This window comes from Bubalus bubalis, chromosome 2 (genome assembly GCF_019923935.1).
Source record: "Bubalus bubalis isolate 160015118507 breed Murrah chromosome 2, NDDB_SH_1, whole genome shotgun sequence".
NCBI classification, from domain to species: domain Eukaryota; kingdom Metazoa; phylum Chordata; class Mammalia; order Artiodactyla; family Bovidae; genus Bubalus; species Bubalus bubalis.
The window spans coordinates 178,012,283-178,024,181 of record NC_059158.1 but is presented as its reverse complement, the minus strand read 5'-3'; the positions used below and the strand labels follow the sequence as shown (position 1 = coordinate 178,024,181).

The 11,899-nt window shown below is 59.4% G+C and overlaps 1 protein-coding gene across 1 annotated transcript; it reads left to right on the top strand.

Moving 5' to 3' along the window:
- The first annotated feature begins 912 nt into the window (after positions 1–912).
- On the top strand, positions 913–11,851 carry SYTL1 (synaptotagmin like 1). Its single transcript, XM_044938084.2, has 14 exons — positions 913–2,939; positions 5,044–5,272; positions 6,250–6,449; positions 6,598–6,670; positions 6,746–6,791; positions 7,217–7,298; positions 7,911–8,014; positions 8,178–8,291; positions 8,505–8,671; positions 8,939–9,035; positions 9,590–9,748; positions 10,025–10,103; positions 11,156–11,361; positions 11,571–11,851. The coding sequence occupies exons 2-14, from the start codon at positions 5,139–5,141 to the stop codon at positions 11,844–11,846; spliced, it is 1,737 nt and encodes a 578-aa protein (XP_044794019.1). The 5' UTR covers positions 913–2,939; positions 5,044–5,138; the 3' UTR covers positions 11,847–11,851.
- The last annotated feature ends 48 nt before the right edge of the window (positions 11,852–11,899 follow it).

The following is an 11,899-nucleotide window of genomic DNA, read 5'->3' as shown; positions in this document are numbered from 1 at the left end:
GTGGGATTGGAGGTCAGTGCAGGGCTGACCCCAGGGGCCAGGCCACTGCCCTGCTCCGTGGCGCCTCTGCTTGTCATGGCCTTCGGGGCCCTGCAGTCTCACTCTGCATCCTGGTCTCCACTGAGACAGGGTAGCGCCCACTCTCGACACCTGCCTGCTTCTGGTCCTCTGCTTTCCACCTGTTGAAGTCATGCCCTTCCCAGCTTGAAAGCCACTCCTTGGCAAAGTCTTTCCTAATCTTGTGCGATGCCAGGTGTCACTTTAGTTCAGCTAGCAAAAGATTGGTCTCTGAATCCTGAAATCCCAAGGATGGCCCTCCGGGCCCTGGATCAGGTGTCCGTCAGCTCACCCCAGACCCTACAGTGTTGCGGTTTGCAAGCCTGGGGGTTCCCCGGGTTAGGGTGGTGCCACCTCCCCTCTTAAGAGCTATTCCATTTTCAAAAATCTGTTTTGTGTACTGGGGTCCACCTAAGGTTTGGGGTTAGGTTCTGATACAGAGGACACAGCGGCAGAATGGACAGGAACGTTTTCGGGCCTGCTTTCACACAGGCCGTGTGGTGATGGACCTAAACAGGTGTCATAAAAACCACTGACAGTTCCTAAGTGCTGATAAAGTATGTCATTTACCCTCACCTCAGCCCCATGAGGGTACCTGCTGTCATCCCCATCTGAAGATTAAAAAGAGAAGGGATTCCCTGGTGGTCCAGTGGTTAAGAATCTGCCTTGTAATGCAGGGGATGTGGGTTTGATCCCTGGTCAGGGAACTAAGATCCCATATGCCGCAGGGCAACTAAGCCCTTGTGCTCTGGAGCCCATGCAACCCCAAGGAATGATCGTGTGTGCCCCAACTAAGACCCGAGATAGCCAAAATAAAATTTAAAATATATATTTTTTAAAAAGCACAGAGAAGTGATGTGATTTGCTCAAGGTCACAGAGGTAGGAAGCGTGGAACCACGTTCAAAGGCAGCAACTGGGCTCCAGAGCCCCCCATTTGGAACCACCCTGCGAGGTGGCCCCACTGGAGCACAGGAGGGCAGGTGAGGAGGGGCTGTCCCTGACAAAAAGGGAGAATGGACTCTGGAGGCAAGAGAAAGGGACCTCCTTAAGACAGTCCTATGAGACGGCTGCCATTGTCCGTTTCATAAAGGGATAGAGAGACGCTTACAGAGATTGTCATTGATCCAAGGCCACGGGAGCCATGCGGCAGAGCCAGAATTTTAACCGAGGTCCAGGGCCTCTTAGCCAGGAGTTGCCTGGAGACCAGCCGCAGTGCAGAGGCGCTGAGTGGCGGCGGGTGGGGAAAGAATTCTGCAGTTCAGCTGGGAGCACACGTGGACCAGGTGGGGGGCGGGCGGGGGGTGTTGAAGGACAGGAAACAGCGCCTGTAGGTAGGGCTCTAAGGATGTAGGACCACTCAAAGCCAGGCAGGGGTCCTGAGGGTCAGGCCGAGGGGCCGGGCAGCCCAAAGGAGGATGGACCGCCTTGGGAGATGATAAGACTCGGCTGGGCAGGCTTGGAGCAGATTTGTTAAAAGGGTCAGAGGGTTCCCCTGGCTGTCTGCTGGCACCTTCCAAAGCTGAGGAATGACTCAAAAAAGGGCCCTCTGACAGCTGGGCGATAAAGGGCTGGGGGTAGTGCTGAGGGTGGAGGCCAGGAGGCAAGGGGGAGGAGGCTTCCGAAAGAGACTGGACAGGAACGGAAACCTGGCCAGTGGGACAGCGGTGGAGGTGGGGGACAGATGGCAAAGAGCGGGCAGCCGGGGAATGGCAGCAAGCGTCATTGGGGCCAGGACAGGAGAGCTGGCCACAGAAGTGGAAACTTGGAAACAGGAGGTTAGAGATGGGGAGGGTACAGAGGAGTTGGGGCTGAGAAGAAAGGAGAGTCACAGATACTAGGATAGGAGATCAGAAAGAGGAAGAAAGTATAGAAGCCAGAACAGACAGCAAAGTTTGATGCCTTCCAGGGTGATAGCCGACAGGTGGAGTGTTAGAGAAGCATCCTTGGGTGGAGCCAGGACAGAATAATGGGCAAGGTTGAGGGTGCTGCTGGCCACTCGCCTTCCATTTGGGGAGATTTGGCAGAGGAGGCCAGCATCAAAGTGACGGGTCCCATAGTGGACATTCAATGGCTGTTGCATCTACCCATGCATATACATGCTTATTAAGGGCCTGTAGGGATCTCATTGCACTCTAGTGAGACCCATCTGAGGAGGGATTATTATCCCCATTTAATAGATACGGGTAACAGCACTTCCTGGGAAGCATGTGTGAACGCTGAGGGACAGCGGTTGGGGCTTATGTTGGCCAGAGGACACCTGGTAACCGTGCCAACTGGTTCCAAGCACTTCCATCTCCCTTAGAGGCTCTTAAGGCTCTGCAGCCTGTACTTTGCATAGGAGGAAATTGCAGCTCAGAGTGGTTGAGACCTGCTAAAGGTCACACAGCAGCAGAGCAGGAACTCTTCGGGGTTATCTGGCTGCCGTGTGCAATCCTTCCACTGCCCTTGTTCTCAGAAAGGTTTCTAACTTTGCTTTCAAAGCAAGTTTCTATCAGCTCCTTAGTGGGCGGGATGGGGCTGCAACCCATTCTATGGAAGGGGCAGCAGAGGCTTTGAGGGGTGAGAGCCAGCTCGGGTTACAGGAGCCACAGAGGAAGTCTGCCTAGGAGCTGGAGCCAAGCCCGGGGCCTCTCCCACTGACCAGATCAGCTCTGGGTTTGCTGAAAGCCACAGCTGCACCCCTGGGGAGCCAGGAGTCCAGGCCCGGTTTTGCATCGGGCCCTGTGAGAAGGTGTTTCCTCCTCCTCAGTGGGGCAGCTGCTTTGCTGGGCTGCGGTTGAGTCAGCCTTAGGCCCTCACTGCTCTCCTGGTCCCTGAACTTGACTGCCAGGAAGCCGGGGTTACCCCACAAAGGCGTCCCCTCCATTCTGGACCCCTACAGGTAATACACCTTGGGCCGGGGGTCCCCTGCCTGTGCCCAGAGCGGGGGCACTTCCACCTGGCATCCTGAGCCCCCTCTAGGATCTCGGGGTGTAGGGGGGAGGTGGAACGCGTCTGGGACTGGAGCAACCAGACAAATGGACAGACGCTTAAGCTGACCAATGGGTCTGTCCCATGAGGTCGGAACCGTGGGGAGGGCTGGATGCTGGATTCTGCCTCTGGGACCAGAAGGGACTGCAGGGAGGGGGCGCTGCTTGGGACCCTGGACTCAGAAGCCCACAGCCCAGCCCTCAACCTCAGGACCAGGGTAGAGTCAATTCCGCAGACCGTCCCTCTGCCTCCACGCTCATACACACACTGGGTAGCCCCCAGGGCACCAGGGTACACACCGCCACACACAGCCCCATCATACACACACAGGCGCACATCCCACCACGCTGTCACCAGAAAGTCACAGAACACACCACACAGACAGGCCCCTGTGCAGCAGCACACAGTGACATGATGCCCAGAGACACATGCAGCTACAAAACTCACACCACAAAACATACAGGCTCCCAGATGCACGGTATGCAGACGCCTGCCAAGAGCAGACATTCACAGCAACACCAGGTAACCCAGGGGCTCCCACGCCAGGCCCCAGAAGCGCCCCGAACCCTGCATCTGCAACACCCCGGACTTGCACACGGTAGACGTTCAGGAAATGCTGTTGGCGTGGGCACAGGCATTTCCACAGCGTCATACAGGACACCTGATTGAGACACCCACCCACCCCCCAGGGAGGGTGGGGCAGGGGCTTGCTCGACGGGCTCGCTGACTCAGCTGGGAGGGCACAGATTGCGGCAAAGCCAGGGCCTGCCTACAGAGCACCCTCTCCCCACCCTGGCCCTGCCTGGTGCCCCGGGAGGGAAGGGACTGGCGGGGCAGTGGGAGTGGAGAGACCACCCCGGCCCGTGGGCTCAGGCCCGGCCACGGGCCCCTTGCCACGTCCACACACCCCCTGGGGCTGCCCAGGTGTTTTCCTTCCGGAGTCACCATGGTACCCGAGCTGCTTTGCAGCACTCAGCCTCCACGGCCAGGACCCCAGCCAAATACAGGCCGGGGCGTGGGGATCCCATGAGGTCAGAGTAGAGGGGGCTAGGGCCTCTGGGTCAGGGTGCAGGGCTGGCAGCAGGGGTATCCCTGGGCTGGAGGCCGCAGGGGGAGTGGGTGCCGCGGTTACCTCCGGGGAGGAAGTTGGGCTGTGGGCTGGGGAGGAGGTTGCCTCAGACAGGAAGGCCCACTGGGCCAGGACAGGGTGGGGGTGAAGGGTGGAGGGGAGGGACCCAGGTAGGGGGATTCCCAGGGCAGGGGGCCAAGCAGATATGTGTGTGAGCCTGTGTTTCCCAAGCCAGATATGTGTCTGGCTGCATGTGTGTGTGTGTGTGTGTGTATTCCCCATGTGTGTGCAGCTGCATTTCTGCATTTAACTAGTCAAACACTTACCGACTATCTGTCGTGTGCACAATTCTGGCTTTAGGGGTGAGGCCCTGGTCTCTCTAGCTTCAAGGCCACAATCCAGTTTCAGGGGTGCAGTATGTGTGTGCAAAAGTCTGTGTGATTTGTAAGTATCTAGGGACACGCCTTTGTCCCCAGACTTACCCTTGTGCAAGTGAAGCCATCTGTGGTCCTTGTCGCCCTTGTGTGCTCTTGCCTGTGTGCAGATGTAAGAATATGTGAGGTACAGCTCTTGGTCTGCACATAGATCTGGGTCTATGACTGCCTAGGGCCCTTTATGTGGGACCAGGTATCGTGTGCCTGTTTTTATACAAGGGTCAGTGTGCATGTGTGACCAGGTGTACTTCTCAGTGGGGGTAAGTGTATCTACATGTATCAGTGAGTACACATATGTCTCTGTACATGTCTTAGAGTGTGTCCCTGAGTATGTTCATGGGCCTCTGTAAGCGTGTATCCATGAGTGCCTGTCATGCCGCCTTGATCTCAGCCTTCCTGGGCTTGTACCCTGCCCACCACAGGGGTGTATATTTGGGCAGAAAAGGGCATCTGGCTCCAGGATGTGCCTTGTACAGGGGCAAGGCCTGACCTGACCCTTGGTCTGCCCCCAGGGAGCCGCGTGTGCCCAGCCTGGGCACTGGCCCGGCTGATGCCCCAGAGGGGCCATCCAGCTCCAGAGGAGCTCTAGTCCCTGCCTGGCCTCCTCATGGCACGTGAGCCAGAGCCCGAGGCCGACGGGCTCCTGGATCTTAGCTTCCTGACAGAGGAGGAGCAGGAGGCCATTGCCGAGGTCCTGAAGCGAGATGCCCGCCTGCGCCAGCTGGAAGAGGGACGGATCAGGTAAGGCAGAACAAGGGGAGCCCGGGAAGGGGCTCCGGCCTTGGGAGGCTCAGGTGGCCCCCACCCTGTCCCTTCAAGGTGCAGCCTGTCAGATATCTCAGTAGGCTTTGCTTTTGCTCCCTGGTCTACTTGGCCCTTGGCCCGCTCAGCTCATCACCTCTCCCAGCGTGGCTGCATCTGCTCCCTTGCCAGCCTCCCTGCCTGCAGGCTCGCCCTTTCGGGCCCACCCGCCATGCTGCAGCCAGAACTCTCCAGATCTACTCTTGGTATCCACTCCTGAAACCTCACACGGTTCCTCAGCATCCCGTCAGGGACAAGCTCCGCATCGTGGTCCACAAGGCCCCCCTGGTTGGTCTCTGTCAGCCTCTCACATCTCACCTTCCACCAGGAAACCCCACCCCCCGACGCACAGACTCAAAGTGTAGCGCTGCAGCCGCTCAGTTGCTCCACAGCCCCTGGACACACCCTGCACTTCTGGGCCGTTCCTCGTGCCTGGAAGAAGCAGTGAAGGGGAGCACCGTCAGTAGTGTCTGGGGACGCACAGACACCTCCTAGCTTATAACTTGGACCTCCCCAGCACCGCTCTCCTCATCTGTAAAATGGGGTTAAGGAGCCTACTTCATAGTTAGGAAGGGTTATACATAGTCATTTAATGAAGAATAAATATTTTCCTTCTCTACCTGGAGAACTGAATTTGTCCTGGGTAAGAAATTCAAATGCCACCTCCTCTGGGAAGCTCTCCAGGATTCTCAAAGGCAAAGCTGATCCTCTTACATATATATGACTCCTACCTCACTGTAGTGTCCTGGTTTATTCCAGACTCAGTTCCCCACCAACCTGAGCACCTCCAAAGCAGGGATCAAGTCTGATTTACTGTTATATCCCTGGCCCCAGGTACAGAGCCTGCCACACAGAGTGGGTGGCGAGAATGTTTGGTTGCATAAGTGGTGACCGCCATGTCCTCCCCCATCCTCCAGCAAGCTCCGGGCATCACTGGCAGACCCTGGGCAGCTGAAGATCCTAACTGGGGACTGGTTCCAGGAAGCACGCTTCCAGCGGCACCACCACGCCCACTTCGGCTCTGACCTGGTCCGAGCTTCTATCCGCAGAAAGAAGGGCTGCAGGAGTGAGAGGAGCTCCCCAGAGGGGGCAGGCCTTGTGCAGCCCAGCTCACTGGGTATGTGCGGACAAGGAGATGGGGCCCCTGGTACTATGTGACTCTGGGTGGGCACCACCTCTCCATGGGCTGTGGGGAGTGGGTGGGTATCTCCAAGGACCAGACATCCCAGGAGCAGGGGTTCACAGAACGTCTCACCTGGGTGCAGGAGACCAGGCTGGAGGCAGCGATGTGGAGGCCGAGGCTGCAGGGAAAGAGACTGAAGAGGCCCTGGAGCCCAGGTGAGGAGGCGTGGCAGGCAGTGGCGGGTACCTCCCAGTCGGCCCATCCCTGACTACACCTCTCCCTCCTCCCAGGCTCTCCGTAGACGAGGGCCCCCAAGAGAGGTTCATTGAGGCCGAGGTGAGCAATGAGTGACTCAGCGGGCTAACGAGTGCATGTACAGAGTCTCTGGAGGGGAGGTGGAGTGTACTAGGGAAAGAACCCAGCCTGCGAATTAATTGGGAGACCCTGGGCTAGGCCTCTGTCCTCCTTTGTCACATGGGGCTGTGGACCCAGCCTCCAAGGAATGGGGTGGGGGACAGAGCTGGGCAAGATCCAAGACTCAGATGCCACCAGTGGGGACCTTGGGAGTCAGGCAGGAGAGGCCCTGAAGTGTGAAGGGGCGTGAGGTAAAAGGGCCAGACTGGTCCTGCAGCTGGTTACTGGCTTGGCCGTGAGGGTGGTGTAAAATCTGGAGCTGAAGCCTCTGACCTCTGACCCCATCATAACCTCTGACCCCTTCACCACCAGTCCCCACTGTGACTTCTACCCCTTGCTTCTTTCAGGGACCGGATGTCCCCTCACCATGTGTCTCCAAAAAGCCTTCAGAGCAGGAGGAGGAGCCCCAAGCCCAAGATGACCGGGAAGGTGTGTGTTCAAAGCACCAGGAGGCTGGGGGATCAGAGACAGCTCTGTGTGCGCTGTGCTTAGTCGCCCAGTCGTGTCTGACCCTTGCGACCCCATGGACTGTAGCCCACCAGGCTCTTCTGTCCATGGGAATTCTCCAGGCAAGAATCCTGGAGTGGGTTGCCATGCCCTTCTCCAGGGGATCTTCCCAACCCAAGGATCAAACCCTGGTCTCCTGCATTGCAGGCGGGTTCTTTACCATGTGATCTTCCCTGGTGGCTCAGATGGTAAAGAGTTTGCCTGCAATGAAGGAGACATGGGTTCGATCCCTGGGTCAGGAAGATCCCCTGGAGAAGAATGGTAACCCACTCCAATATTCTTGCCTAGAAAACCCATGGACAGGGGAGTCTGGCAGGCTACAGTCCAGGGAAGCCCAGAGACAGCTATAAGTGACCCCCTGTTTTCACCTTTCTCCTCCTGTTTTGGGGGCGGGGAGGCGTGGTCTCCACAGGCGACCGCAGGGCAGCCCTGGGCCTGAACCTGGCTGGTAAACCAGTCCCTCCAAATTTGCTCAGGGGCGGGCTGGCGGGCGGGCAGGGGAGGGGCTCGCTGAGCAGCTTGTGCCCCTCCCAGCCCCTGACCTGGGGCACCCTCTGGTCGTCGCCGGAGAGGAGGCGGACCCGGAGATGCAGCCGCCGTCGATGGGAGAGGAGGAGCCGCAGACCCCGCCTACCCAGGTAGGCGGGAGCGGCCCGCGGCTGCTCTCAAGACCCGGAGCGGATTCCGGGCGGGGAGCGCCTCTGCCCGAGGCTGCGAGCTGTGCGGGACCAGGAAAAGCCGCGGGAGGAGCAAGGGGTACGGGGGCGCCCCGGTCACTTAGTCACTTACTCCCCTCCTGAGACTCAGGCGGCGTCTGAGATGCTGGAGAATGGGGAAGAGACCCCGGGGCCCGACCCCTCGTTCGACCGCATGCTCAGCAGCAGCTCCTCCATGTCCAGCCTCAACTCCTCCACGGTGAGGGGGTGAGGGAAAGAGTCTGGGGGTGGGGGTGGGGACACCTCCTTTCCCCGCATCCCAACACACAACCCCTGCATAACCCCTCCCTCGACCTCACTTCCCCCCATCCCCCGCCATTCCCGCGATCTGAACCCTCGGCGCTCCCTCAGCTTCCCCAGCCCCGACGTGAGCCCTAGTCCCCAGCTCTGACCTCCCACCCTCGGTCCGCAGCTGAGCGGCAGCCAGATGAGCCTGTCCGGGGAGCCGGAGGCGGGCGCGGTGCAGGTGCGCGGCTCCGTGAACTTCGCCCTGCGCTACGAGCCGGGAGCCGCCGAGCTGCGCGTGCACGTGATCCAGTGCCAGGGCCTGGCCGCTGCACGGCGCCGCCGCTCCGACCCGTGAGTGCCCGACCCCGCGAAGCTGAGGGGCTAAGGGGGCCGCGCTCTCCGCCCAACCCCGCCGCTTTTCTTGGCCTCAGTTTCCTCATCTGCAAAATGGGAATAACCTTCTTGGGAGACGCAGGCGTTGGGTGATTTAACTCCTATAAAGCGCGGCACGAGGCCTGCCACGCGTTCCAGGCTGTGGCTAGAGCAGGTGCTGCAAGGAGCTGGAAGGGTAAAGGGCCCCCTCCCTTTTACCTTCGTTCCTCACCTCCCCCGCTCCAGCTACGTCAAAAGCTACCTCCTCCCGGATAAGCAGAGCAAGCGCAAGACAACAGTGAAGAAAAGGAATCTGAACCCTGTCTTCAACGAGATTCTCCGGGTGAGGTTTCGGCGACGGGGCGGGCCCCATTAATGAACCGAACCCCCGCCCCTTCCTGCGGGGGTAGGGGGGCAGGGGCAGACATGGTACTTGCACTCCTGGTCGCTCCAATCCTCTATTCTGCGGGAGGAACGGCTAGGAGGCCCTCGCATTAACTTACCCTCCGGCATATCGGTCTAGAGGTGGGCACGGCGCTAGTCCAGACCCTCATTTACCCCGTCTGGGGCTCCCCGGGATTCCTTCCAGCAAGGAGCGTGGTAGGATAAGGCCCAGCGAACACTCCGACAGCTCTGAGGCCGCGGTCTCGACGCTGCTCCATTTCAGTGCACCGCTTTCCCTCATAGCTCAGTTGGTAAATCATCTGCCTGCAGTGCAGGAGACCAGGGTTCGATTCCTGGGTCGGGAAGATCCCCTGGGAGAAGGAAATGGCAATCCACTCCAGTATTCTTTCCTGGAGAATCCCATGGGCAGAGGAGCCTGGCGGGCACAGTTCATGGGATCGCAAGAGTCGGACACGATTGAGCGACTTCGCTTTCTTTCTTTCCCGTCCCCAGTACTCTGTCCCGCAGACGGAGCTCCGGGGCCGCGTGTTGAGCCTGTCCGTGTGGCACCGCGAAAGCCTGGGTCGCAACATCTTTCTGGGAGAAGTCGAAGTGCCCCTGGACACGTGGGACTGGGACTCAGAGCCCACCTGGCTCCCCCTGCAGCCCCGAGTGAGCAGCTGGCCCGCGTGGGGAGACCCCGGCCCAGATCTCCCGCCTTTACCCCACCGGGCTTTCCCCTAGTCCCCTTCGCCCTCGAAACCTTAAGGCCCCAGGCAGAGGTCTGGTCTCCGACCGCTGGTGCCTGGGTGGCTCTCGGATTCCCTAGGCGGTTCTCTCGGAGCCCCGCCCCGAGACCCCGCTCCATAGACACGCCCCACCAATGTCCGGGGACCCGTCTTTCCCTAGGTCCTGGTCCCCAGCCCCTGACAAGCCCGCCTCTCACAGGTCCCGCCGTCTCCCGACGACTTTCCCAACCGCGGGCTGCTCTCTCTGTCCCTCAAGTACCTCCCCGCTGGTTCCGAGGGTGAGTGGCCGCCCCAGAGGGTCAAGCCAGAAGGGCCTTGAGAGGAGGGGAACCCGGGTCCCACAAGGGTGAGGGGACGCTGTCCCTGGGGCAGGGCCTGAGCAGAGTCTCTCCGCAGGCCCGGGACTGCCCCCGAGCGGGGAGCTGCACTTCTGGGTGAAGGAGGTTCAGGATCTCATCCCTTTGCGCTCAGGGTCCCCGGATACTTTCGTACAATGGTGAGGGGCATCGCCACTTCCCGGCTTCCCTTCTTTTCTCCAGCAATGGAGCGCCCCTGTCTTCAACATGCACCGCCCCTGTCTTCAATCAACATGCACCCGCTCTTGATTACCCGCGCCCCCCCCCCCCCCCCCCCCCCCCCGGGCTTTGACCACTGAGCAGGGGTGGAGGGGACTGCTTGCGCAAACGCCTGGAGTCAGGAGAGTGAGGACTCTTTCCAGCAGCTGCATTCCAGTGACTGGCGCTTATAGGACTTGTTGGAGAGCTGAGACTGAGACCTGGCAGGTCTCGGGGGCCAACCTATGGAAGACCTGGAAAACCAGGTTGTGAGGCTTGGTCCTTGCAGTTCAGTGGTTTTCAAAGTAAGCACCGGAGGAATTCTAGGGGTGCCTGCATCTGCTGCCCCACCCTCAGAGAGTAAAACAGAGGCAGGCCCCAGTGAGGTTCTGAGCTCCCAGCCCTGATTCAACCAGAGGCTTTGGTTTCCCTTTAGGTTTTGTACTTCTGAGTAATATTTTGTCTTGCAGAAAGAGCTCCAAGCGCCTGCTTTAGAAAAGTCTGGAAATCACTTCTGGGTGGTCTTGAAGGTGACTGAGCTGAGGAGCAGCAGACAGGCATTTCAGGGACTTTACTCTGGGGTCCTGTGGATAGGAGTTGTAATTTTTAAAGGCAGGAGATCGAAGTAAAGGTCCCAGCAAGGGTTTGAGGCCGGTTCTCAGGCAGGAACCAGAGGACATGGACATTGCAAGGGAGTGTGGGTAGGACTCGGTAACTGGTGGGTGCTGGGGAGTGTGAGGGGGTGGCCACTTGACGTCAGCCCACCTCCCTCACAGCTCAGTGCTGCCTGATGACAGCCGGGCCAGCCGCCAGCGGACAAGGGTGGTGCGACGCAGCTTCAACCCCATGTTCAATCACACCATGGTCTATGATGGCTTTGGGCCTGCTGACCTGCGCCAGGCCTGTGCGGAGCTCTCCCTCTGGGACCATGGGGCCCTGGGCAGCCGCCAGCTGGGGGGCACACGCCTCAGCCTGGGCACCGGTGAGTGGGGCAGAGCCCCGAGGGGACCTGATGCTAAGAGGCCAGGGCTCAGTGTGTGGCCTTGGGCAGGTCTCTGTCCTTTCCTGAGCTTGGTGTCCACTGAGAACTGGGGGGGTGACGGTGCATGACCAGGGACCAGTGTTCCTTGGGATCTGGGGTGTCCAACGTGACCATGCCTTCCATCCCTTTCCCCCGCCCACTGCATCCAGGCAGCAGCTACGGGCTCCAGGTGCCCTGGATGGACTCCACACCTGAGGAGAGGCAGCTGTGGCAAACCCTCCTGGAGCGGCCATGCGAGTGGGTGGATGGCCTTCTGCCCCTCAGAACCAACCTGGCCCCCAGGACATAGCTGCCCTACATGCTATACAAAACCCTTCTTTTGGGATCCCCATCTCAGGGCCTGCCCTTGGCTAAAAAATAAAGTTTATTCTGAGGGTAACAAGGGGCTGATGTCTGCCTGGGATGGGGGAGGGGGGTGGTGGTGAAAGTGAAGGGGGCCAGAGGAAGGAATTTTAAACTCAAGACATAAAGACCTCAG